Source organism: Anolis sagrei, chromosome 5 (assembly GCF_037176765.1).
Source record: "Anolis sagrei isolate rAnoSag1 chromosome 5, rAnoSag1.mat, whole genome shotgun sequence".
Classification (NCBI taxonomy): Eukaryota; Metazoa; Chordata; class Lepidosauria; order Squamata; family Dactyloidae; genus Anolis; species Anolis sagrei.
The window spans coordinates 98227223-98254187 of NC_090025.1; the positions used below are offsets into that span (position 1 = coordinate 98227223).

The 26965-nt window shown below is 41.5% G+C and overlaps 1 protein-coding gene across 1 annotated transcript in view; it reads right to left on the reverse strand.

Moving 5' to 3' along the window:
* Positions 1–563: 563 nt before the first annotated feature.
* EFCAB6 (EF-hand calcium binding domain 6) overlaps positions 564–26965 on the reverse strand; it is a 195047-nt gene continuing 168645 nt past the window's right edge. Inside the window, exons 25-30 of the mRNA XM_060778167.2 lie at positions 16872–17075; positions 10732–10923; positions 6259–6436; positions 4712–4896; positions 3217–3366; positions 564–797 (exon numbers count right to left, since the gene is read on the reverse strand). Of these exons, the coding sequence (XP_060634150.2) occupies positions 675–797; positions 3217–3366; positions 4712–4896; positions 6259–6436; positions 10732–10923; positions 16872–17075 (1032 nt within the window). The 3' untranslated portion in view covers positions 564–674. The remainder of the gene's footprint in view (positions 798–3216; positions 3367–4711; positions 4897–6258; positions 6437–10731; positions 10924–16871; positions 17076–26965) is intronic.

Sequence of the window (26965 nt, forward strand, 5' to 3'; positions counted from 1 at the left end):
AGCTTCCGTGTCTGTCTATCTCTTGATTTTAGATATATAATTTTTCTTTTCTATATTCTTTCTTTCTTTTTCTTTCTTCTCTTTTTCTCACTTTTTTTCTTACTGTTGGCTGACTTATTACACCCTTTTAGACACGGATCTATTGTTTTCTTCTTTTATTTTCTTTCTTCTAATTGTAAACCAAAAATTTCTAATAAAGATTATTTTTTAAAAAATCCTGAGGCATTCTATTTGTGAATCATGACGAATAATGTATTAGAGACAATCCATTTGGAAGATGACAGCAAGTAAAATGGAACAGTGTGCCTTTTAAAGCCTAAATTGAACGTTCGTTTTCTATCAAATATTTTAATTGAAAAAAATTAAGTTATTGCATTTGGAAAACGCCAATTAAAAGCCCCGGAACTATCACTGTAACAACTTTAATTGTTTTCGGTTTTCCCATCTAAATGGCTTATGAGAAAATTAATAGCCCCAGCTATTGAAGATTTACTTCACCAGACACCACCAGTTTGCACTGTATCAACATTATAAGACTGCTGATGAACTATTAAACAAAAAGCTGAGTTTATATAGTTTTATTAGTTTAAAATGAGGAAATATATTTCAGCAATCACAGCTGTCTTGCCTAATTATTCTCCAAGACTGGAAGGAGGCATCTTTTCCCCCGTTTTCTACTGCAGGAATGCTCGGAGGAATTCATTGTAGGAGATTTTGGAAGTTAATGATTTGTCATAATATTCCAAGATGTGAAAGAACTCCTCTTCAGACAGGTTAATACCATACTTTCGAAGCACCTGCAAAAAACACACATACAAAACCTGACACATAGCTTATCTTTAATTAGGACCCATCTAGGAAAGTGAGCAGCAGGCAACCAAAATGGAATTGAAACATGCACACAATTCATTTAAGCAAAATTGCCTCATTCAGTTCCTCCACAGTTCAGAATATCTTAAGTCATTTTCTTTCCCAATGTTCCCATGGCAACATGGTTCTACGGCTCCTTTTCTTGCAACTTCCCCATCATAGCATTGGGCTAATTTGTGAATTGGGTCAACACAATACAACCGAGTTGGGTTGGCAGACTGGCTTGGGGTATGTTTGTTCCACAGACAGAAACAGGCTTAGCTATACTTGGATCTAAAGTACAGTAAGATGTTGAGGGCTGGGAATATATAAATAAGAGTTTGCAAAATCTTTTGCCAACCTCCACTGACTTTTGTCTACTGCAGGAATGCTGTGTTTGCTCAAATGAGACAGTGTAGCAGATAGCTATATAAATAAAAATGTGATGTTCGTTTGTGGGATTAACTGAACTTAAAAACCACTGGATGAATTGACACCAAATTTGGCAGCAAAACACATTCTAATCCAAAAAAAGTGAAAAAACAAAGGGGAAATAACTTAAAACTCCCCAAAAAGAAAAATGCCTTACAGTGCATGTGCAAAAGCCCCTCTCCCCCATTGCGCGAGAAGAATGAAGCACCAACCGTTGTGAGGGAAGAGAAGCCTCGCCATGGAGTCCCTTTCCATGCAGGAAGGCAGAGTCCCTTTTTTTGGGGGGAGGGGAGGGATTGACAAAAGGAAGAGGGAAGGAAGGAGAAGGCCTGCCTCAACGGAGGGGTGGGGGCTTGGCGGAGCAAGCCCTGGCAGCAGCTGGAGCCACCACAGTGGCTCCATGAGGCCCACATGGCAACCAGGCAATTCTTCTCCCAAGACCAGAGGATTGCAAGGCAAGCCTGACTGCATGAGCGGCTGCACCCCCCCCCCCAAGTTGGGTGAAGGGAGGATGCGAACTATGAGAAGGCCAGCAACTCTCCCACTTGGGCTCAACATCCCCCTTTCCCCCCTTAAAGAAACGTTACAAACTGTCCCGGAGGAAGGAGGGGAAAGAAAGGGAAAGGAGAGAAGAAAGGAAGAAAATGATTGGTGAAGAGAAGAGAAGATTATGAATGGAAAGAAAGATAGAAGGAAAGAAGGGGGAAGGAAGGAAAAGGAGGCAGGGATGGGAGAGGAAAGGAAGGGAAGAGGCAGAGAAGGAGCAAAGAAAGAAAGAAAGGGGGAAATTGGTGAAGGGAAGAGAAGAATATAGAACCAGAGAGTCCTAGAGTTGGGAGACACCTGGTGGGCCATCCAAGCCAACCCCATTCTGTGAAGAAGCAGGAAAATCACATTCAAAGCACCCCCAACAGATGGCCACTCATCCCTTTATCTGAGGGGGATGATACAAATGCACTGTTTCTAAGCTGCACACTTCCTTCTTCTTGGATTTCTTTGAGAGCATCCCAATCCCTGCATATTTCCAATTTCCTATTCCTGGACTGCAACTCCCGGCAATCTTCCAGATAGATTAGATAGACATAGATAGGTAAACAGATAGATCAATCAGGAGGACTGCTGGGAGTTGCAGTCCAAAAATAGGTAGAGGAGGAAGAAAAGCACAAAAGAGGAAGGGAAAGTAAAGGTGGCGGGGGGGGGGGTTGAAGGGGAGAAGAAGGAAGGAAGGAAGGAAGGAAGGAAGGAAGGAAGGAAGGAAGGAAGGAAGGAAGGAAGGAAGGAGAGAAAGAAAGAAAGAAAGAAAGAAAGAAAGAAAGAAAGAAAGAAAGAAAGGGCAAGAAAGAGAGAGGGAAGGAAGGAGAGAAGGAAATAAAAAAAGAAGGAGGGAAGGTTGCAGGGATTGGGGGGGAATAATTGATTTTGTCATTTGGGAGTTGTATAGTTGGAATTTATAGTTCACCTACAATCAAAGAGCATTCTGACCTCCACCAATGAGGGAATTGAACCAAACTTGGCACACAAAACTCCCATGACCAAGAGAAAATACTGGAAGGTTTTGGTGGGCACTGACCTTGACTTTTGGAGTTGTAGTTCACCTACATCCAGAGAGCACTGTGGACTCAAGCAATGATGGATCTGGACCAAACTTGGCACTGATACTCAATGTGCCCAAATGTGAACACTGATGGAGTTTGGGGGGAAATAGACCTTGACATTTGGGAGTTGTAGTTGCTGGGATTTATAGTTCACCTACAATCAAAGAGAATTCTGAACCCCACCAACAATAGAATTGAGTCAATCTTTCCACATGGAACCCTCATGACCAACAGAAAATACTGTGTCTTTTGATGGTCTTTGGTGACCCCTCTGATATCTCCTCACGACCCACCCCCAGGTTGAGAAATGCTGATCTAAACAAAACAAACAAACCGTTACCTGTCTGAAATCTTGAACACTCAGATGCCCAGTCCCTCTTTCATCATGAAATTTAAAGGTACGTCTCATTGGTCTCCAGCAGTGCAGGATCTGGGGCTGAATTCTCATCATTGCATTGAAAAAGGTTGGTGACTGTGGCCCAGGGGTACCCTGACAAAGAGAGAAAGGTAAATTGGCCTTGATTAATATACATTGGAGCCCTATTCAGGTATTCTTTGGATGAAGAAGAAAGCAGTGAGGTTATATTACTGACCCTATCCATCCCTCCCCCATAGGCCTTTGCATTTTGGATGTCTGCATGCCAAATCTCAGGTAGACTTTCCCAAATCAGATGTACATTCCAACACATAAATATCCATGGGTTGGGATGAGCACAATTACCAGAAGTGAGGGCTTTATTTTCTTTTCTCCATGAACATAAATTCTATACCTGGACAGAGATTGATAGTTTTTGCATGCATCCTGCATATTTGAGGAAATCTAGATATACTAGATTTCCTCAAATCTAGGAAATCTAGAACATATTATTTTGCTAAATAATATGTTCTAGCATTTAAGCTTGCCAATTAGTCACTGAAAAATATTGGGGTATCATCTAAATACTAAGGACAAAGGGTTTTCCTCTGAAAAAAGAGATACAGGACTGAGGATATAAAACTGATACCAAAAATTAGAAGCAAATAACCCGCACAATAAACTGATGCACGCAACCAAGTTGATGAATAGAAGCTGTAAAGGTATACAGGCTACGTATCCATCATCCAGATGCTTGGGCCCCAAAATATTTTGGATTTCTGTGGTTTTTTTTAAAAAAAAATGGAACACTTGTCATCTATACTGCCATATAATCCAGTTTCTGAATCCAGATTATCTGATTGGAACTGGATTATATCACAGTGTATACTCATATAATCCAGTTCAAAGCAGTTAAACTGTGTTATATGACAGTGTCGATCCAGCCTTAGAAGGATCCTAGAGAAGTGGGACTAAAGTATAAACATAAAATGCATTTATGTTCCATATATCTTATATGCATAATTTGGAGGTAATTGTATATACAATGTATTGTCAAGCCATTAAATGCTAATCAAGGTGGTCAGTTGAAACATTGACACCTAGCTCCAGCAGACAAAAGTCCTTTGTCCCACCCTGGTCATTCCACAGATATATAAATCCATTTACCTACTTCCAACAGACCTCACAACCTCTGAGGATGCTTGCCATAGATGCAGGTGAAACGTCAGGAGAAAATGCCTCTAAAACATGGCCATATAGCCCAGAAAAACCTACAACAATCCACTGTATATACAATATTTGTAATACTTTGGTCCACTGAACCTTCAGAAAGCAAAGGTATCACTATCTCAGTCATCCATATGGAAATTTTGGAAGCACTTTGGATTTCAGAATTCCAAATAAGAGATGTTCAACCCCTAACTGAATTAGAATTTCCTCTGGCAACATCATTTTCTCATCTTGCCCAAAAGATGTTTACCTGTAGTCGTGGATTTTGGATTACAACTCTTTGTAGAGGAGACAATTCCTGTTGTTTAAACAGCAAGACACAGCTTTGAAGGAAGTCACAGTAGGCAAATTTGCCGACACTCTTAAAATCATATTTGGTTACAAGTTGCTTCAACTCTTCTTTGGTTAAATTCAAATGAGCTTTTTCTATTACAGCTGAAATAAACAAAAGTGTTTGGACAAAAAAAAGCATTGAAATTGACACTCTTTGACAGTTAATATTGGGCAAAGCAGCAGAAAAGCATTTCTGCTGAAGAACAGTAATGCTGATAATTCACATTACTGAGGTATATTCCTAAAGCCAAATGAATATGCATGAACCATAGGGATACACATATCCAACTTGATTTTATTACTCTGCATGGCCTACTACAGAGGTCCTCAAACTACGGCCCGCGGGCCAGATACGGCCCTCCAAGGTCATTTACTCAGCCCTCACTCAGGGTCAATCTAAGTCTGAAACAACTTGAAAGCACATGACAACAACAACAACACTCCTATCTCATCAGCCAAAAGCAGGTTTACACTTTCCATTGAAATACTAATAAGTTTATATTTGTTAAAATTGTTCTTCATTTTAATTATTGCATTGTTTTTAAGTGTTTTTGCACTACAAATAATATATGTGCATTGTGTGTAGGCATTCATGTTTTTTTCAAATTATAATTCCGCTCTCCAACAGTTTGAGGGACTGTGACCTGGCCCTCTGTTTATAAAGTTTGAGGTCCCCTGGTCTAGTAGCAGATGAATGAACTCAGTCCAATGTTTTAGGTGATGAGAGACACCAAGTCCTGTCTATGGTGCGTGTTCTGAAATGATTCATTCATCCCGAAGCTTATACTGGATGCTTCAATCCCTTGAATGAAAATGTGTATATGATCAATACAAAGTTATCACATTATTTATTTACTAGACATGATCAAGAGAAAGCAGTCTTCTGTGCTACATAGCTTCCATGCTGCTTCCAGCTTAATCTCAATTATTCATGGGTTTCAGCAGGTCAAACCGGATGTGATGAAGGCACCCATATGGCAGCCACCTCAAAAGTCAATATCGATGCTGGAATACGACAAGCTCTGCGAGTGCAGTATTTTGTTTGATGAAGCAGAGAGTGTACAAAGATTGGGGCATTCATAGGCATATCCTATGAATGCCCTTCCAGCATAGTTGTATTTTTTTCATGTCAGGGGCAACTTGAGAAACTGCAAATTGCTTCTAGTGTGAAGAAGAATAGTTGTATAAACAAATGCAAGCTTAGTCAAGAATTCCCAACTTAGACGTATATGGGTTTAATGTTATTAAATTACATATCTGGGATTTTGAAGTGGGTTAGCTGTGTGGAGCTAGAAGGAGAGAAAATGGGATGCAATGTACATAATTACATCTGTACATGGTTAATTTAAGCCTGTATCCAGTCTGCATAACTACCCTAACAACTAATTCAGGAATGCTGGGTGAATCTTTTGATTATAACTGGATTTCTATTGTCCATAGTGAAGACTTAAAGAAACAACCAACCTAAAAAGTCTTCTATAGAAATTTCTCCCAGGCGTTCAACATCCTTCTCTTTGCACTCCTTCAATATTTCTCTCCAACGGCGCTGAACAACTTTTCGGATTTTACTTTCAATTGGCTGACAGTTCAGAATGGGAGGCGTCTGAACTGCAGCTGTATGTGGCCTGCTTGGTTCTGAGGCCTAAAAACCAAAGATAGCTTTTAACACACCAACGAACAAAAGGAATGTTAATTCAATCGCTTTCTGACACTGGTGACACATACGCCATCAATACTCCCCTTGTGAAGTTTGCTTTTTTAAAAGAATGGCACTACTTACACAACTGAGATGAGCAAAATCTGTCTCCCCTCTCCTATCACTGCAATTCCTACAAGTCAGGGACAGTATTCAGCAGACTGTTTTGTCAACAGACCAGGGGCAAAAAGTCTTTGATTGCTGTATTATTCCAAGTTAATTTTAAATTATGTTACTAGAATCTGAAATTTTCAGGACCTCTTTGCACATGGCGCCAGAATTGCCACAGATTGCCATGCATTGCTGTGAATGCGGTGGTGCCCATCCAGAGGGCATGGGGACCCATTGCCCCACACAGTCCCACCTTCCCCCCTACCTCATCACGCAGGAGGAAGCATCCGGCAGCTGTCTCAACCCATAGTTATTTTTCGGTGGTGGCAGGGTTGTTTTTTTTTTTTTTTGCCAGTTTTGCCATGGAGCAAGCTCAGAAGTACTTCTCTGGGGTGTGATGGGAGCTGTCGGGTGCCATAGCAAACCTGCTAAAATCCTGTTGCTACCACCAAAAAATACCCTGTGTGAAGAGACCCTTACACACTTTGCTTTCTAGCTTTGAATGACATCCATAAGACCTTTCCCTTTAAGAATATGACAGCTTCAATTCACGGGACCATTTCAGTCTTTTCTTATGCTGATGAATTCATTTTCTAGACGTCACCACCCTGATATATGTTGGAGTTCGGCCTGTGATTGTGTTTCAAGATCAGGGTGCTTTGGATGTGGGAAGTGATGCCAATGAATTTCAAGATGGCAATGCTTTGGTCAATGATACTAATGCAGAGAAAGACCAGGAGATCCCTGTGCAAAGTGTAGTTTCCCATGAAGGGTGTGGGAATGATGGTAAAAAGGTAAAGGTAAAGGTAGTCCCCTGACATTAAGTCCAGTCATGTCTGACTCTGGGGTGTGGTGCTCATCTCCATTTCTAAGCCGAAGAGCCAGCGTTGTCCGTAGACACCTCCAAGGTCATGTGGCTGGCATGACTGCATGGAGTGCCGTTACCTTCCCGCCAGAGTGGTACCTATTGATCTACTCACATTTGCATGTTTTCGAACTGCTAGGTTGGCAGAAGCTAGGGCTGACAGCGGACGCTCACGCTGCTCCCCGGAATCGAGCCTGCGACCTTTCGATCAACAAGCTCAGCAGCTCAGTGCTTTAACCCACTGCGCCACCAGGGGCTTCCGGGGAATGATGGTGTACTCCCTGAATTGCTACCAGAGGGTTCCCAAGATTTGGGGCTTGAAAACAACTGGGCACCTGGCCCAGCTGCAAAACTTAATGGGCAAATAGATAGGCAGCAGGTGATTAGTCAAAACAGGCAAACCGAACAGTGGCTTTGGCGGACTGCCAGGATCTGACAAAAAGATAAGGGAATCTCGATTAAAACGAAACCAATTTCTGAATGTTTGGAATAGTTTAACGAGGGGATAAAAGGTCCAAGTATGGGAAATATAGTCAGATGAAGCATCGTTTGGAATCAAGTGTAGTTCTCGTCCTTGTTTCATGGAAGCCTTGCTTGGAAGATTCTTGTCTAGGTATTTCTTGTTTCATGGTTTGGATTCTTGGATTGTATGAATGCCTACTCATGCCTTGGATTAATGTTTTCTGGTTTTCTGAATTATATTAGAGAAGTGTGAACTTCATTTTTATGGACTTTGCTGAACTTTACCCTGGAGTATTTTTGGTCCTGCTTATCTTCTTACCTAATTGGATTTACCTATTTCCTTAAAGTGTTTTCTACTTTTCTGCTTTTTAATTATCTTCAATAAAAGGGTTGTTCTCCAATCAACAGTGTGATGTTTACAGTCAGAGGGCTTTTCCTGTCCTGGAGTGCAACAATATAGAGGATCAAACTCTATGACAGTGTTTCTCTACCTGGGGGTCGGGACCCCTGGAAGGGTCACGAGGGGGTGTCAGAGGGGTCACCAAAGACCATCAGAAAACACAGTATTTTCTATTGGTCATGGGGGTTCTGTGTGGGAAGTTTGGCCCAATTCTATCATTGATGAGATTCAGAATGCTCTTTGTTTGTAGACGAATTCTAAATCCCAGCAACTGCAACTCCCAAATGTCAAAGTCTATTTCCCCAAACTTGACCAGTGTTGACATTTGGGAATATTGAGTATTTGTGCCAAGTTTGGTCCAGATCCATCATTTTTTGAGTCGACAGTGTCTCTGGATAGAGATAAACTACAACTCCAAAACTCAAGGTCAATGCTCACCAAACCATTCCAGTATTTTCTGTTGGTCGTGGGAGTCCTCTGTGGCAAGTTTGGTTCAATTCCATTGTTGGTGGAGTTCAGAATGCTCTTTGATTGTAGGTGAACTATAAATCCCAGCAACTACAACTCCCAAATGACAAAATCAATCCCACCAATACCCCACCAGTATTCAAATTTGAGCATATCGAGTATTTGTGCCAAATTTGGTCCGGTAAATGAAAATACCTCCTGCATATCAGATATTTACATCACGATTCATAACAGTAGCAAAATTAGTTATGAAGAAGCAATAAAAATAATGGTTGGGGGTCACCACAACATGAGGAACTATATTAAGAGGTCACAGCATTAGGAAGGTTGAGAACCACTGCTCTATGACATATTTATAACAAGGTTGTTGTAGGTTTTTTCGGGCTATAGGGCCATGTTCTAGAGGCATTTCTCCTGACGTTTCGCCTGCATCTATGGCAAGCATCCTCAGAGGTAGTGAGGATCACCTCATTACCTCTGAGGATGCTTGCCATAGATGCAGGCGAAACGTCAGGAGAAATGCCTCTAGAACATGGCCCTATAGCCCGAAAAACCCTACAAGAACCTAGTGATTCCAGCCATGAAAGCCTTCGACAATACATATTTATAACAGTTGCTCCCTGAAAGGGTGGAAAATATTTATTAAATCAATTGATTTTTAGATGCTTTGTTGCGTTACTGGACCTTGGAATTTAAACGTGGACTTTATTTGCAAGCTGAATTACTGAAGCCAAGTGTTAATTCTTGCTAGAAGGAAAGGTGTCCTTGATGTTAAAGAGACTATGTAGTTCACTTATGTGCAGCTTCGTGAATCAACAAATAGTCAAGAATGCATAATTCACTGCTTCATTCTTACTCCAGGTAAATTCATGAAGAACAAGGAAGATTTGCTTTATAATGGACTGAGGGTAAAATAAAAATAGAAGGGTATTGTTTCCAGTACACTCTTATCCCCCTTTATGTGTGTTCCTTCAAGTTGCCTGTTGACTAATGGTTACCGCATTAATTTCATAGGGTTTTCATACTCAGAAAAAAGGTTTACCAGATCCTTTCTCTGAAAGCACCAGGATTGTGACGCAGCTGGCTGGGTGTCAGATGCATTAAGATCACTCTGACCAAAAGGTCATGAGTTCGAAGCCAGCCTGGGTTGGAGTGGGCTTCCAACCAATTGTGTAGCCTGTTGTCGACCTTTGCAACCCAAAAGACAGTTGCATCTGTCAAGTAGGAAAATTAGGTATCACCTTGTGTGGGGAGGCTAAATTAACTAATTTATGAGGCCATAAAAAAGACTCCAGCAAAAGCACTCCAGCAAAAGCATGCGGGGAATGCGGAAGTACTTCATCATCAGTGTCACAGATGGACGATGAAAGCGACAGCTCCCCTGGTGGCCAGAAAAAGTTAAATAGCCTCTGTGTATGTCTGTATATGTTGTATGTCAAATTGGCACTGAATGTTTGCCATATATGTGTACACTGTAATCTGCCCTGAGTCCCCTGCGGGGTGAGAAGGGCGGAATATAAATACTGTAAATAAATAAATAAATAAACGAATATACATTAATGCACATAGGTGAGAATATTGACACTTTTAACAGCCATCTTTTTTTTTTCAGTATTAATTCCTTTCCATCCATACAGACAACAAACTGGATAAAATGTTCAAATTGATGCCAGCAATTTGGCAACCCACCTATTATTAAGAATACTAAACAAACAAATCACACAAGGGAGGTTCATCAAGCCCCTGGTGTGATGCCCTAAATTGTTCAGGCCTAGGAATATACATTGGTTTTGCAATAGGAAATCCTCGATTTGCGGAAGAATGAGATACTGATGGCATGAACAAAACCAAGGTACCAGGAATGCATTTCCTATCCCACACCCCATCCCCCACACCCGAATAGCTCAGATACGTCTTTGGCTGTGAAACACTTACTTTCTTTGCTGTTGATGGAGAGGCTGCTGTTTGGGGCCGTGAACCTAACCGTGATCCAGGCTCAGCTGGTGTCACAGCTGCAACGGGTGTATCACTCATTTCTCGTCTTTCAAAGCTGAACTTCCTCAAAAACCAGGGATATTTCAGTTTTCCATTCTGATCAAGAGGTACTGTGTTCCAGAGATTCTCAAACTATTCAGGAAGAGGACAGAGTATTAACATAGGCATAAGAAGGCAATGATTCTACAAAAAGTGCTGAAGACAGAACTCATTACTCTTTCATATGGAAACCTATATGGAAGGTGGTGAAGATCTAGTCAGGGGTTGCTGTGGTTGTAACCTTGAATATGTTTTGGATGGATTTTAATTGTGAATTTTTAGTGCTGTTTGTGTTTAATTCTGTTTTAATGTTTGTATATTTGTATATTTTAAATTGTATGTTGTTGTTGTTCATTCGTTCAGTCGTCTCCGACTCTTCATGACCTCATGGACCAGCCCACGCCAGAGCTCCCTGTCGGCCGTCACCACCCCCAGCTCCTTCAAGGTCAGTTCAGTCAATTCAAGGATGCCATCCATCCATCTTGCCCTTGGTCGGCCCCTCTTCCTTTTGCCTTCCACTTTCCCCAGCATAATTGTCTTCTCTAGGCTTTGCTGTCTCCTCATGATGTGGCCAAAGTACTTCAACTTTGTCTCTAGTATCCTTCCCTCCAATGAGCAGTCGGGCTTTATTAATGCTTTAAAGTTAAGCTACTTTGAGTCCCCTTTGGGCAGCAGAGGTGGCCCTAGGTAATTTTCAATGGTAAGCAAACAGTATTTTGGTGCCCCCCCCCCACCACCCAATCATTGATATATATTTTCTGTTTGTCATGGGAGTTCTGTGTGCCATATTAGGTTCAATTCCATCATTGGCGAAGTTCAGAATGTTCTTTGATATTAGGTGAACTATACATCCCAGTAACAACTCGCATATGTCAAGGTCTATTTTCCCCCAAGAGCGCTTCAAGAGTGCCCCTGGACAAAATCAACTATACTGTGAATGCTTACTTTGTGTAATGGGTTGAGCTGCCCCTGTTGGGGAGATAAAGCGGGGTATAAATAAATATATATAAGAAGAAGAAGAAGAAGAAGAAGAAGAAGCTTTCCCCCAATATCTGATGTGTGAGTTCAGTCACTGCAGAGTGATGAAGGAGGTGTACAGAGGAACCTCTACTTAAAAGTGTTCCAACTTAAGAGTGTTTTAGGTTAAGAGCAGTGGTCCTGCCTGGGTTCTGCTTTGACATAAGAGCAGACTTTTGAGTTAAGAGCTAGAGCCAGAAGGAATGCTAATGTGAAAATACAGGGCTTTAGAGTTTTATGGGAGCAGCCTCTGTGCCTCATGCCTCCTACCCTTATGCTCTTGTCCGCTTTGGGAGATTGCTGTCTGCTTTGCTCTTGTCCGCTTTCAGAAACTTTGGGTTAGTTAGTTTTGTATGCTTTTTATTCCTGGCATGTATAGCTTCATGAAGAGAGAGGGGAGAGAGAGAGTAAAAGAGGGAGGGAGGCTGGAATGAGTACAGTATGAAGAACACGATGCTTCTGCCTCTTCACCTTGCTCTTTGTGCTACCATGCCAGAACTTTGTGCTTCTACTATTTTAAAATTGATCTTTCTTTTTATATTGTTCCATATCAATGTACATTTATAAATTTATATATTATTTATAAAGTACATTTTCTTATTTAAAAACACTTAACAAAAAAAGGGGGTTCGGGGAGCCAGAATGGATCAGTAGCATTTCAATGCATTCCAATGAGAAAGTTCTCCTTGAGAGAAGGGTGTTTTGAGTTAAGATCTCGGTCACAGAATGAATTAAATTCTTAAGTCAAGTTATCACTGTATTTTGGACCTGTTGGAAGCCAAACCTATTGTTCTATAACTGAGGGTAGGTGTAGTAAATAAAATGTAGTAAATAAATAAATATCCCAAGTTCTAGCCCTGATACTTAAGAGCAATGCCTAGGCCAACTGACACTTGAGTTTGCACCTTTTCTCTGTCTCAACTGCATTCTTATGAGATCTCTAAACATGCAAATTCAAAACGATCTTAACAGATTAGAGAGATGGGCCAAAACTAACAAAATGAAGTTCAACAGTGACAAATGCAAGATACTCCACTTAGGCAGAAAAAATGTAACACAAAGATACAGAAGGGGGACAATGCCTGGCTCGAAAGCAGGACGTGTGCAAAAGATCTTGGAGTCCTTGTGGACAACAAGTTAAAAATGTGCCAACAATGTGATGTGGTGGCAAAAAAAGCCAATGGGATTTTGGCCTGCATCAATAGGAGTCTAGTGTCTAGATCCAAGGAAGTCATGCTACCCCTCTATTCTACCTTGGTTAAACCACACCTGGCATATTGTGTCCAATTCTGGGCACCACAATTCAAGAGAGATATTGACAAGCTGGAATGTGTCCAGAGGAGGGTGACTAAAATAATCAAGGGTCTGGAGAACAAGCCCTATGAGGAGTGGCTTAAAGAGTTGGGCGTGTTTAGTCTGTAGAAGAGAAGGCTTAGAGGAAACATGATAGCCATGTTTAAATACGTGAGAGGAAGTCATAGGGAGGAGGGAGCAAGCTTGTTTTCTGCTGCCCTGGAGACTAGGACACGGAAAAATGGCTTCAAACTACAAGAAAGAAGATTCCATTTGAACATTAGGAAGAACTTCCTGACTGTGAGAGCCGTTCAGCAGTGGAACTCTCTGCCTCAGAGTGTGGTGGAGGCTCCTTCTTTGGAAGCTTTTAAACAGAGGCGGGATGGCCATCTGTCGGGGGTGTTTTGAATGCAAATTTCCTGCTTCTGGGCAGGGGGTTGGACTGGATGGCCCATGAGGTCTCTTCCAACTCTATGATTCTTTGCCTACACTCCATATGAAATTATTTTAGGTGTGGGTGGGAGAAGGCATTGCTTCTAAACCAGTAACAGAGTTAGTGTTGTTGCCTTTATGGCAACACCCGAAATGGCAAAGGTTCTGTTAGTGCAAATTCCTCTTTACGATTGTTTTACTGGATTGCCATTGCAAAGACCTATCATGGAAATTAAATATTGCTATCAATGGATCCCATTTCTGAGTAATGTACACAATTTATTGGAATGTGATACTTGCTCTAGATTTCAACCAGACAACCTATAAACTTTTGTTTCTCCTTGTAAAACACGAAAACAAAACCCTCCCTGACAAGAAAGACCCTGTAGAAAGCACATCACCTCTAAGGCTTTGGTTTGCACGTGGCAAGTTGCAGTTAAACATCAAAGGCTGTAACTACATTCTGAATTTCCTTTCAACTTTTCCCCCATTGGTTCAAGCTGCTACCATATTATAAATTATACAAAACAAAACACACTTTGCGCTACATCAGAGCATCTCAAAATGTTTTACAAGCATCAATTAAATATCACAAGAGCTTTGTGCAATGGGTTAGCTGAGATGATTCTTAACTACGGGTTGAAGGCTCTCCCCTCGGGAAATGTGTAGAGTATCAACAGTTTGGTAAGGAAGGTGAAGCCGAAAACGGTATTTATGATCCAGCAAAAGGATCATAAGGTTCTACAGAAAGCACTGACATTAGTCTGAGCGACAATTCAATTATGGTTTGTGGACTCTTTGATGGCTTCAATTCAAAGCCTTTCCATGGACAAATGCAAGATACATAACTCAGGTAAGAAAAAATGAAATGCAAAGATACAGAATTGGGGTGTATGTACCTGGCTCAACAGCAAGTATGTATGAAAAAGATCTTGGATTTTTTGTCCAGTGCTTTTTGAGTTCTGTTAATCCCACAAACGAACATTACATTTTTATTTATATAGACTAGCCGTCCCCTGCCACACGTAGCTATGGCCCAGTCAGGTGATCTGGGAAATAAAGTAATGAGAAAATGTTGATTTCTAATATATGTAATTCCTTTATGCTTGTGGGTAAACAGTATTTCTTGCTGTTTCTTTGTCAGTGTTGATGTGGAGATTGTCTGGTTTGCTTACTCTGGAACATGCAACATATAATTGTCCTTATTTAGGGGTCCCTTTCAAATCGATGATGCTATATCTCTGTGTGTGTGAATCATATATTTCTATATATATCTATGGCTGGATGGCTCTTTGTCAGGATTACGTTTCTTGCCCCAGTGAAGGGATTTAGACTGGATGGCCTTAAGTATTTTCTGTTGGTCATGGGGGTTCTGTGTGGAAAATTTGCTCCAATTCTGTCGTTTGTGGGCTTCAGAATGCTCTTTGATTGTTGGTGAACTATAAATCTAAGTAACTACAACTCCCAAATGTCAAGATCTGTTTTCCCCCAAACTCCATCTGTGTTCATATTTGGGCATTTTGAGTATCAGTGCCAAGTTTGGTCCAGATTATCATTGTTTGAGTCCATAGTGCTCTCTGGATGTAGGTGAACTACAACTCCCAAACTCCAGGTCAATGCCCACCAAACCCTTCTAGTGTTTTCTGTTGGTCATGGGAGTCCTGTGTGCCAGATTTGGTTCAATGCCATAATTGGTGGAGTTCAGAATGCTCTTTGATTGTAGGTGAACTATAAATCCCAGTAACTACAAATCCCAAATGTCAAGGTCTATTTCCTCCAAACTCCATCTGTGTTCATATTTGGGCATATGGAATATTTGTGTCAAGTTTGGTCCAGATCCATCATTGTTTGAGTCCACAATGCTCTCTGGATGTAGGTGAACTACAACTCCCAAACTCAAGGTCAATGCCCACCAAACCCTTCCAGTGTGTTCTGTTGATCAAGGCAGTCCTGTATGACATGTTTGGTTGAATTCCATCATTGGTGGAGTTCAGAATGCTCTTTGATTGTAGGTTAACTATAAATCCCAGCAACTACAACTCCCAAATGTCAAGGTCTATTTCCCTTAAACTCCATCTGTGTTCATATTTGGGCATTTTGAGTATCAGTGCCAAGTTTGGTCCAGATCATCATTGCTTGAGTCCACAGTGCTCTCTGGATGTGGGTGAACTATCATTCCCAAACTCAGGGTCAATGTCCACCAAACCCTTCCAGTTTTTTCTGTTGGTCATGGGAGTCCTGTGTGCCACGTTTGATTCAATGCCATAATTGGTGGAGTTCAGAATGCTCTTTGATTCTAGGTGAACTATATATCGCAGCAACTACAACTCCCAAATAACAAAATCAAAATTTTTGAGTGAAGGTCATATACATTGAGTTGTTAGGTGTATGCTGTCCAAATTTGGTGTCAATTGGCCAACTGGTTTTTGAATTTTGTTAATTCCACAAACGAACATTACATTTTATAAAAAGATTATATTATATTATATTATATTATATTATATTATATTATATTATATTATAAGCACAGTGCAGGATACAAGATGGAACTGGTTCCTGGCCCCTCTCTTCACATCCTGCACCAGGCCTGGTTGTATCATTCATTAATCTATTACTGAAACAACCTAAGGTTTTAAAAGTAAAAAAAAAACAACTACTAGAAAGCCCCCTGAAATTCTGGGACCTGCATAGTGGTAACTTTCTGCGAAGGTTGATTCTAGCCAAGACGACAGGGCCACCCAAGAAGGCGTTGATATCAGTATCTGCCCAAATGAGGCAAAGGATCACACATCATTTGAGAAAGTATTTCCTATTGTATCCCTAGCCCTAGCTTTTCCTGAATTCATTCCTAAGATGAGAAAAAGGAAAAGCTCTCTAGTTAAGGGAAGTTAAAAGCTCTCTACTCACAATGGCCATAAAGTACCTTCAGGATCAGAGGCAATGCGTTTCTTGTGAACTGTTCCTGGGAAGTAGGAATCAGAGCCTGCTTGTATTCATATCTTGCAATGGTGGGATCCCCATAGACTTATCCATGCTTATCCAGTGTTTGAACAAAATGCTGGGCAAGACAGCCCTTTGTTCTGATCTAACAGAGCTTTTCTCGTGTTTTAACTCTATTGTCTTTTTGACTACTGCCACCTGTGGGATAATGTTAAGCTTCACTTATAGCCCTGATATAAGGATGAGCACAATGACTATGGTAAGGCTGAAAGTGGCAACTAAAGAAGTTCTGTGTCTGAAAATACATTGCAACTCTGGGGAAAGAAGTCAGTCAGCAGCCTGCCCATTGCTTTTCTTACCTGATCGTCAGTCAGAAGTAAAAACCTTCGGTTGCAGATATCTCTGAAAACTTCTTTTGACACAACCCTTTCTCCTGCACTATCTGCTCTCTTAAACTCTTCTTCAATGGCTTGAAAGCGAACCCCCACGACTTCCTGCACACGGGCAAGGACCTCTTGGTTGGACAGCTCTCTACAAGCGAATTTACTATGTTCTCTCTCACTCTAAATGGGATACAAATAGGAAAAAAAGAAATCACAATTTATTTATTTCGTATCAAAAGCATTGCATTAGAATAATTAGAATAAAACTGATAAAAATAGGAGAACAGGTGGCTAAATATCTTTTGACCAAAAACTGTCAACAGCAATGGCATTGTCTGTAGAGTCCAACAATTCTTCCTCTGTACATGAGGCAGGGCATAGTGGACAAGCATACAGGAGCTGAGTTGTCTGTTCTGCTCCACAGTCACACAAGATATGGGATTCTTTTAGGTAGTGCCATTTTGCCAGGTTGTCTTTTGATTCTGAGTCATAGAATCATAGAATCATAGAATCAAAGAGTTGGAAGAGACCTCATGGGCCATCCAGTCCAACCCCCTGCCAAGAAGCAGGAATATTGCATTCAAATCACCCCTGACAGATGGCCATCCAGCCTCTGTTTAAAAACCTCCAAAGAAGGAGCCTCCACCACACTCCGGGGCAGAGAGTTCCACTGCTGAACGGCTCTCACAGTCAGGAAGTTCTTCCTAATGTTCAGATGGAATCTCCTCTCTTGTAGTTTGAAGCCATTGTTCCGCGTCCTAGTCTCCAAGGAAGCAGAAAACAAGCTTGCTCCCTCCTCCCTGTGGCTTCCTCTCACATATTTATACACGGCTATCATATCTCCTCTCAGCCTTCTCTTCTTCAGGCTAAACATGCCCAGTTCCCTAAGCCGCTCCTCATAGGGCTTGTTCTCCAGACCCTTGATCATTTTAGTCGCCCTCCTCTGGACACATTCCAGCTTGTCAATATCTCTCTTGAATTGTGGTGCCCAGAATTGGACACAGTATTCCAGATGTGGTCTAACCAAAGCAGAATAGAGGGGTAGCATTACTTCCTTAGATCTAGACACTATGCTCCTATTGATGCAGGCCAAAATCCCATTGGCTTTTTTTGCTGCCACATCACATTGTTGGCTCATGTTTAACTTGCTGTCCACGAGGACTCCAAGATCTTTTTCACACGTACTGCTCTCGAGCCAGGCATCCCCCATTCTGTATCTTTGCATTTCATTTTTTCTGCCTAAGTGGAGTATCTTGCATTTGTCACTGTTGAACTTCATTTTGTTAGTTTTGGCCCATCTCTCTAATCTGTCAAGATCGTTTTGAATTCTGCTCCTGTCCTCTGGACTATTGGCTATCCCTCCCAATTTGGTGTCATCTGCAAACTTGATGATCATGCCTTCTAGCCCTTCTAGTCTGTTCAGAGACTTCCAGGTTGCCCATTCTTGGTTTGCCCCTGGTTTGCCACCTCCATGTATGATGAGGTAGTATCTTTCTTTCTTTTATTAGCTTGATTGCCTTTCCATGGAAGGGATTCAACCCTGCTAATTAGATTGTACTCATTTTTAATTGCTCATTAAATGCTATAAGTGGTGAAAGAAAATAAGACATCATGCTTCTCAACCTTCTCCACTCAGGAAATGTTTGGTGAAATAAAAAGACCACACAATCTTTGGTCATTTGCTAGTTTGTGTCAAACTGTGATGTTATATTTGTGCCTCATTCACATATAAACCAATGGGTATGTACACTAAAAGGAAACTCAGCACTTCCTCATACTTCTTGAAATTCACATTCTTCCTCCCTATTTCCGAGCTTTTGACTGCCATTTTAGAAATAAACTGCATGGAAACAAAAGCTCTGGAAGTAACAGAGTTTGAGGATTTAAGTCAAGTAGTAAGCATATGCAGCTACCCTCACCCACTCCTTCATTTTGTTGTTAAATCCAATGGTGATGGAATAGAAGGCATTCTTATCATATTTGCAGATGATACTAAATTGGGAGAGATAGATAATACGGCAGGATCAGAATCCAAAATGGCATTAACATATTAGAGAGCTGAGCCAAAACTAACAAAATGAACTTCAGCAGGGAAACATTTGCAGTATTACACTTAAGCTGAAAAAAGTGAAATGGACAGAACAATCTATATAAATAAAAATGTAATGTTCGTTTGTGGGATTAACATAACTCAAAAACCACTGGACGAATTGACAACAAATTTGGACAGCGTACACCTAACACTCAATGTATGTCCTTCACTCACATTTTTTTGACTTTGTCATTTGGGAGTTGTAGCTGCTGACTTTTATAGTTCATCTAAAATCAAAGAACATTCTTAACTCCACCAACGATGGAATTGAACCAAACGTGGCACACAGGACTCCCATGACCAACAGAAACACTAGAAGCGTTTAGTGGGGATTGACCTTGAATTTGGGAGTTGTAGTTCACCTACATCAAGAGAGCACTGTAGATTCAAACCATGATGGATCTGGACCAATCTTGGCACGAATACTCAATATGTTCAAATGTGAACACTCATGGGTTTTTGGGAAAATAGACCTTGAGATTTGGGAGTTGTACTTGCTGGGATTTATGGTTCACCTACAATCAAGGAGCGTTCTGAACCCCAACAATGATGGAATTGGGCCAAACTTCCCACACAGAGACCCCCATGACCAGCAGAAAATACTGTGTTTTCTGATGGTCTTTGGTGACCCCTCTGACACCCCTTCACCACCCCTCCAGGGGTCCCGACCCCCAGGTTGAGAACCACTGGTGTAGAGTTTATCAACAGGTGTAGGTTTAAGTTATCCTGTGATTATTCTGCATGTTTCATTCAATGGTATGTTCACCTGCTTTGCATGGGCAGACCTATGCCAAAAGAAATCACAATGAGACCCACTGATGATGTAGAACAGAAAGGCATCCAAAGAATCATGCCTAGAGACAAAGCCAGGCTAGGTTTTCTTTCCCAGTGCAATCAGTTTGGAGGAATAAGCGGAAATGCCTCTGGGAATGACAAAAATCAGTTATAAATAAAAGCCTTCTATTAAATTATGAAGGCTGTAATTTAAAGCAGCAATAATTGCTTCATGGAGGCCACTGAAGATAAAGTATTTTACCTAATTAATAAAGAGCAAGCTAAACACTGAGGACTTGATATTTACAAATGTAATTAGTTTCGGCTATCCTCCATGCTAAGAATTAAATGGATAGTATATACAACTGGCTTTCACAAGTGTTTACATAATCATACACATGATGCAATCATACAAATCTAAAACATGACAAAACAGATCCCTTGGCGCTGTAGGTATGTGTAAATGGGGAGAGAGTGGAAATCATCTCTCAGATAGATGGCAAGCTATTTAACCTCAGCAGACTGAAAGCCAAAACCAAGGTTAGAACAACATTTGTTATAGAACTACAGTATGCTGATGACAACGTCGTCTGAGCACATTCAGAAGAAGACTTACAAGCCACTCTAAACAACTTCGCAGTAGCATACGAGAAGCTCGGACTGTCATTGAACATCGAGAAAACCAAAGTGCTCTTCCAGCATTCACCAGCCAATCCCTCTCCAAGACCAGAAATACAGCTTAATGGTGTAACATTAGAAAATGTTGACCATTTCTGCTACCTTGGCAGCCACCTCTCCACAAAAGTCAACATTGACACAGAAATACAACATCGCCAGAGCTCTACGAGTGCAGCTTTTTTCCAAATGAAGAGTGTTTGAGGACCAGGACATCCATAGGGATACCAAGGTGCTTGTTTATAAAGCTATTGTCCTCCCAACCCTGCTATATGCCTGTGAGACGTGGACTGTCTATAGACATCACATGCAACTCCTGGAACGATTCCATCAGCGCTGCCTCCGGAAAATCCTGCAAATCTCTTGGGAAGACAAGCGGACAAATGTCAGCATGCTGGAAGAAGCAAAGACCACCAGCATTGAAGCGATGGTCCTCCGCCTTCAACTCTGCTGGACCGGCCACGTTGTCCGGATGCCCAACCATCGTCTCCCAAAGCAGTTGCTCTACTCCGAACTCAAGAACGGAAAATGAAATATTGGTGGACAGGACAAGAGATTTAAAAATAGACTCAGCCAACCTTAAAAACTCTGGCATAGACACTGAGAACTGGGAGGCCCTGGTCCTTGAGCGTTCCAGCTGGAGGTCAGCTGTGACCAGCATTGCTGTAGAATTTGAAGAGGCATGCATGGAGGATGAAAGAGAGAAATGTGCCAAGAGGAAGGTGCGTCAAGCCAACCCCGACAGAGACCACCTTCCATCTGGAAACCAATGCCCTCACTGCGGGAGAAGATGCAGATCAAGAACAGGGCTCCACAGTCACCAGTACACTGATCTTGGAAGAGTATCCTACTCGGACAACAAGGGATCGCCTAAGTAGTGAGACCACATATATACAAATAGCTTTTAAATTGTTACAATTCATAACAGTAGCAAAATTATAGTTATAAAGTAGCAATGAATATAATTTTATGGTTGGGGGTCACCACAACAAGAGGAACTATATTAAAAAGTTGTGGCATTAGGAAGGCTGAGAACCACTGGTCTACCCGAATGTAGATATATGTTTCTTTTAAGTGGAAGATAGAGACTATATGAGCAATTCAATGTGCTTGTCAAGTGCAGTAAAGTTCAAGAAGGAGGAAGAAAACTCATCAGTGATTTTTGAATCATTCATATCTTACATCCTACCAATCATTCCAGCAAAGAACCTGGTTCCTATCATGAAAGGAACAAAAAAGCACTCATTTCCCAAGGAAGCCATTGTGTTGTTATATTGATACTTTCCAGTAAGTTTAAAGGACATAAAAATGCAGGACAATTGTTGGGAGTAAATACAAAGTTAATAATTCCACTAGTAGAAGAAAAAAGTAATAATATTCCCCCCTTGCCCCTTCAAAATTGATTTTACCTTCTGTCTATTGACTCTGACTGCTACTAACTTCCTCGGGTTCCTGGTTCAACTGACCTAGAACTTTAAAGATCCAATATTCTGCAAGTCATTTTAAAGTGATGGCAGCTTAAAATTAAATCCAGCCTTTCGATTATCTCGGAGACACCAATTATAAACCTACCAACCACATTAACCATGGTATGAAAACAAGATGACCCAGCTAAAAGTGAAAGAACAAATAGGCTACACAAATATACAAACTGACTGTGACAAAAGAGCTCACTCTCAAACAACCTCACCAATTCCGTATCTGCTGGGAGGATTTTTATTTTATTACTCATCATGTAATAAATAAATGACAAGACACGTGGTAAAATGGTATTATGATACTTTCACCTAAAATTGTCTCCATAGAACAATATTCATTCATTCTTTCCATGGAATATAACCCAGTTATACTACTTCCTCCTCTTAGTTGTGAAACGGTACTCCAGAAGAGTAGATGCAACTACTTGTATCGAGTGGCAACCTGTGCTTGATGGGGTTGCATTCCCCCTGAAGTCACAGGTCAGCAGCTTGGGTGTCCTCTTAGACTCATCACTAACACTTGAGGCCCAGGCGTCGGCAGTGGCTGGGAGGGCCTTTGCACAATTGTGCCAGCTGCAACCGTACCTTAGAATAATAGAATCATGAAGTTGGAAGAGACCTCATGGGCCATCCAGTCCAACCCCCTGCCAAGAAGCAGGAATATTGCATTCAAAGCACTCCTGACAGATGGCCATCCAGCCTCTGTTTAAAAGCCTCCAAAGAAGGAGCCTCCACCACACTCTGGGGCAGAGAGTTCCACTGCTGAACGGCTCTCACAGTCAGGTAGTTCTTCCTAATGTTTAGATGGAATCTCCTTTCTTGTAGTTTGAAGCCATTGTTCTGTGTCCTAGTCTCCAGGGAAGCAGAAAAAAAACTTGCTCCCTCCTCGCTATGACTTCCTCTTACATATTTATACATGGCTATCATGTCTCCTCTATCCATAAATAAATTTGGAAATTGTAGATTTATAGTTCACCTACAATCAAGGTGCATTCTGAACCCCACCAACAACAGAATTGGGTCAAACTTCCCACACAGAACCACCGTGCCTTGGAGGAACTTGCGTGAGCCTCCCTTCAATCTCACACACTCTTCCTCGCCCGCACATGTGCACACGCTGCCATGCGCCGAGCATGCCTACTCTCCCCTCCCAACTTGGAATCTTAGAAACTGCCCTACCCTTGGCTGAGAAGCCAGCCAATCACAGCGGAAAAGGGCTTTTAGTGGGAGGATTCACCATCTGTTTACAAAAAAGAAGAGGCGGATGGGCAGAGATATCTTCAACCTTCTCTTCCAAAGCGGTTCCTAAGCTCATAAAAAATATGTTTTCTGATGGTCTTTGGCAACCCCTCTGAAATCCCCTCATGACCCCCCCCCAGGGGTCCCGACCCCCAAGTTGAGAAACACTGACCTAGCCTGTCAAATCCTTGCATTGTGGTGCCAAGAACTGGATACAGTTCACTACACCATGCTTGCTCTCCTTGACACAATTTGCTGAGTTAAAACTATCAAATATTTCAAAGTGTTGCAGATTTAAAGACTCTGGGAATGATTTGGTCATTCTCATCTGAATCTGGCTCTACTGCTGAGAACCCAGTGTGATGATTATTTATTTATTTATTTATTTATTTATTTCGGGCACTTCTACCCCGCCCTTCTCAACCCCCTAGCGCGGACTCAGGGCGGCTTACAACCGGCACAATTCGATGCCAGCAATTCAACAGATAAAATACAAACCAGAAGTCAAAACATTCAATTAATACAATAACAACTAAAAGCCAATCTAATGGCCAACATTCTCCGAGTTCTAAAATCCGTAAGTCCATTCAGCATTACCCATAGTCCTTTCCAAATTCTGGTTGTCATTACCATTGTCAGTCTGCCAGATTATCCAAAGACCTGGTCCCATATCCATGTTTTCAACTTCCTTCTGAAGGAGAGGGGGGATGTTGATGACCTAATTTCCCCAGGAAGTGAGTTCCACAGGCGGGGGACCACCACTGAGAAGGCCCTGTCTCTCGTCCCCACCAGCCTCACTTGTGATAGAGGCGGGGCCGAGAGCAGGGCCTCCCCAGAAGATCTTAAGCTCCGAGGTGGGACATAGAAGGAGATACGTTGGACAGGTATGCTGGGCCAGAGCTGTATAGGGTTTTATGGGTCAAAACCAGCACTTTGAATTGTGCTCGGAAATGGATCGGCAGCCAGTGGAGCTGACACAACAGAGGGGTTGTATGTTCCCTGTATGACGCTCCGGTGATTAATCTAGCTGCTGCCCGTTGGACTAACTGAAGTTTCCGAACAATTTTCAAAGGCAACCCCACGTAGAGTGTGTTGTAGTAATCTATTCGGGATGTAACAAGAGCATGGACCACTGTGGCCAAATCAGACTTCCCAAGGTACGGGTGCAACTGGCCAATGGCCTTGGCATTCCCACTACCAGCACTATTTATTGTGCTTCACCCAAGATGATCATGTCAAAAATCCCAGCTTCTGAAGACTTTTTCTCTCTCTTATTGTCAGACACAAACAAGACACAAACATTCATGAGAGCAGGTACAATCTGTTCTCTTTTCCACATGTGTCTAATTTGAATTGATTGGAGGGCATAGCCAAAGTACTGAGTAAACAGCTAAGAAAATTACATGAACATCAAAAGTGTCCAATTGCCAACAATGTTCCAGGCTTTAGTTTCAGTTAAAACACAACACTGGAAGAGGAGAGAAGAAACTGTCAGCATGTTTTGAAGGTCAGAGGAACTATTCATGCCTTAAGCTATTGGTCCTCCTGAACCCTAGTTAGAACTTGGATGGAAGACTATCAAGAATTACCAATGATCACCAAACAAAACAAGGGAAGAATATGGTCTGACTGTCTGGAGAGCTATTGCCAGCTAGTGCAGGTAAATCTGGGCTAGAATAACCCATATTCTGGCTCAGTATAAGCCAGTGTCTTATATTCTTGGCTTTCGGCTGAGGACACAGAGCTTCTCCGAGTTTGGACAGACAAAATAGAGCACAACAATAATAGAATTCTCTTCCTTTGAGCTTTGGCCTCTATGCAAAGCTGGACAAAGCTGTTCTTTTGGAGTGTGTAACAAAATGACAACGAAACAGCACAAAACACAAAGGAAAGAAAAGAAAACCAAACAAAGAGAACTACTGCAACATAAGTCTCATTCAAAACCTGTCCCAACCGATAGCTTAAGTAAACAAAGAAAACATATTACATTGATTTCTATGTGGCTCCCATTCAGGTACCTGCCAGCCTAACTTTCCTTCACAAAGACAGCCAAATAAAAAGAAATGTCAAGCATTTAAAGGATAGAAGACTACATTATTATTATTATTATTATTATTATTATTATTATTATTATTATTGTCTTTGGACCATAATAAAATGTTGTTGTTGATTTATATTTCACTTAGGTTTACCAACCTTTTCCAACAAAACAATGGCATTTCTGATTTGTGTGAATTAGAATACAAGTTGTTCTTATTCTTATTCTTATTATCACACAAAAGCACAGTATGTCACAGCAAACGAGATCTATAGGCTGGATTTCGTATCACAAAATCACAAGTTGAACACTTCCCAAGCATCATCATCATCATCATCATTTGAAACACAACAAGATGAGTCCACAGCAGACACTCTGCTGGCTGTTGTATTGGATCACATGCTGGACACTTCCTAAGTGTCTAGGACTGTGTGATGTATCGGCGAATAATGTGTGCAGGTGGGCTTTTGCAGCTGAAAGATGGTAATCTTGTCAGCGCCGATTGTGTTTAAGTGCAGGCCAAGGTCTTTAGGCACTGCACCCTGTGTGCTGATCACCACTGGAACCACCTTGACTGGTTTGTGCCTGAATCTTTGCAGTTTGATCTTTGAATTCTCATATCGTGTCATCTTTTCCAGTTGTTTCTCTTCAATCCTGCTATCACCTGGGATTGCAACATCGACAATCCATACTTTCTTTTTTAACACGATCGTGAGGTCAGGAGTATTGTGCTCCAAAACTCTGTCTGCCTGAATTTGAAAGTCCCAAAGTAGCTTGACGTGTAACTTTTTCCGGCTTGTGATCCCAGTAGTTCTTTGTCGCAGGCAGGTGGTATTTGTGGCACAAGTTCCAATGAATCATCTGAGCAATGGTGTTATGCCACTGCTTGTAGTCTGTCTGTGTGATCTTCTTGCAGTGTGATCTTCTTACACTTGGGATCTGTCATCAACTTTTCAATTCTGGCTTTGATGGCATTGATTCTAATGGCTTGTTCTTAGGCTGCCAGAATAAGGCCCTTTGTCTCCTTTTTCAAAGTTCCATTTGTGAGCCACAGCCATATTTTTTCTTTGTCAATTTGGCTCCCAATTTTTCCCAGGAACTGTCAATGGAGAGCCTTCTTTCGCCAGTTTTCTCTTCTGCTCTGGATTGTGTTTTTACGGTATTTACTCTTTGTCTTTTGCACTTGAAGCAGTTTACCACTTTTGACTTCCCTCAATGTTGGTTCTTGACTGCCTTTCACATAATCTGCCAGTGCATGTTTCTCTTCTTCTACCCTTTGTTTCACTTGCAGAAGCCCTCTGCCTCCTGATTTTCTGGGCAGGTAAAGTCTGTCGACGTCACTACATGGGTGTAATGCGTAGTGGATTGTCATCAGTTTTCTTGTTTTTCTATCCAGATCTTCCAGCTCTGCTTGTGTCCAGTTCACAATCCCAGCAGTGTATCTAATGATGGGGATGGCCCAGGTGTTGATAGGTGTTGAGAGCCTTGATCGTATTTCCGCCATTTAATTTGCTCTTCAAAACCTTTCTGGCTCTTTGTGTTGTAGTGGAGTCTGTTGGCAACGCTGCAACTGGTAGTAGAGGTATCAGTAGAGGGAAAAGGAGTGCTCAGTAGTTAAACGAGGAACAGCAGAGGAAGAGGATACGGGAGATACTTATGTCACCCACTGATGAATAGTCCTTTGAAGGGTTTTCAGAGAGTGAAATGAGTGAGGAGGAGGAAGGAGATACAGTGGATTTGAATAGGGGAACTAAGAGGATTACTCGAGAGCAGG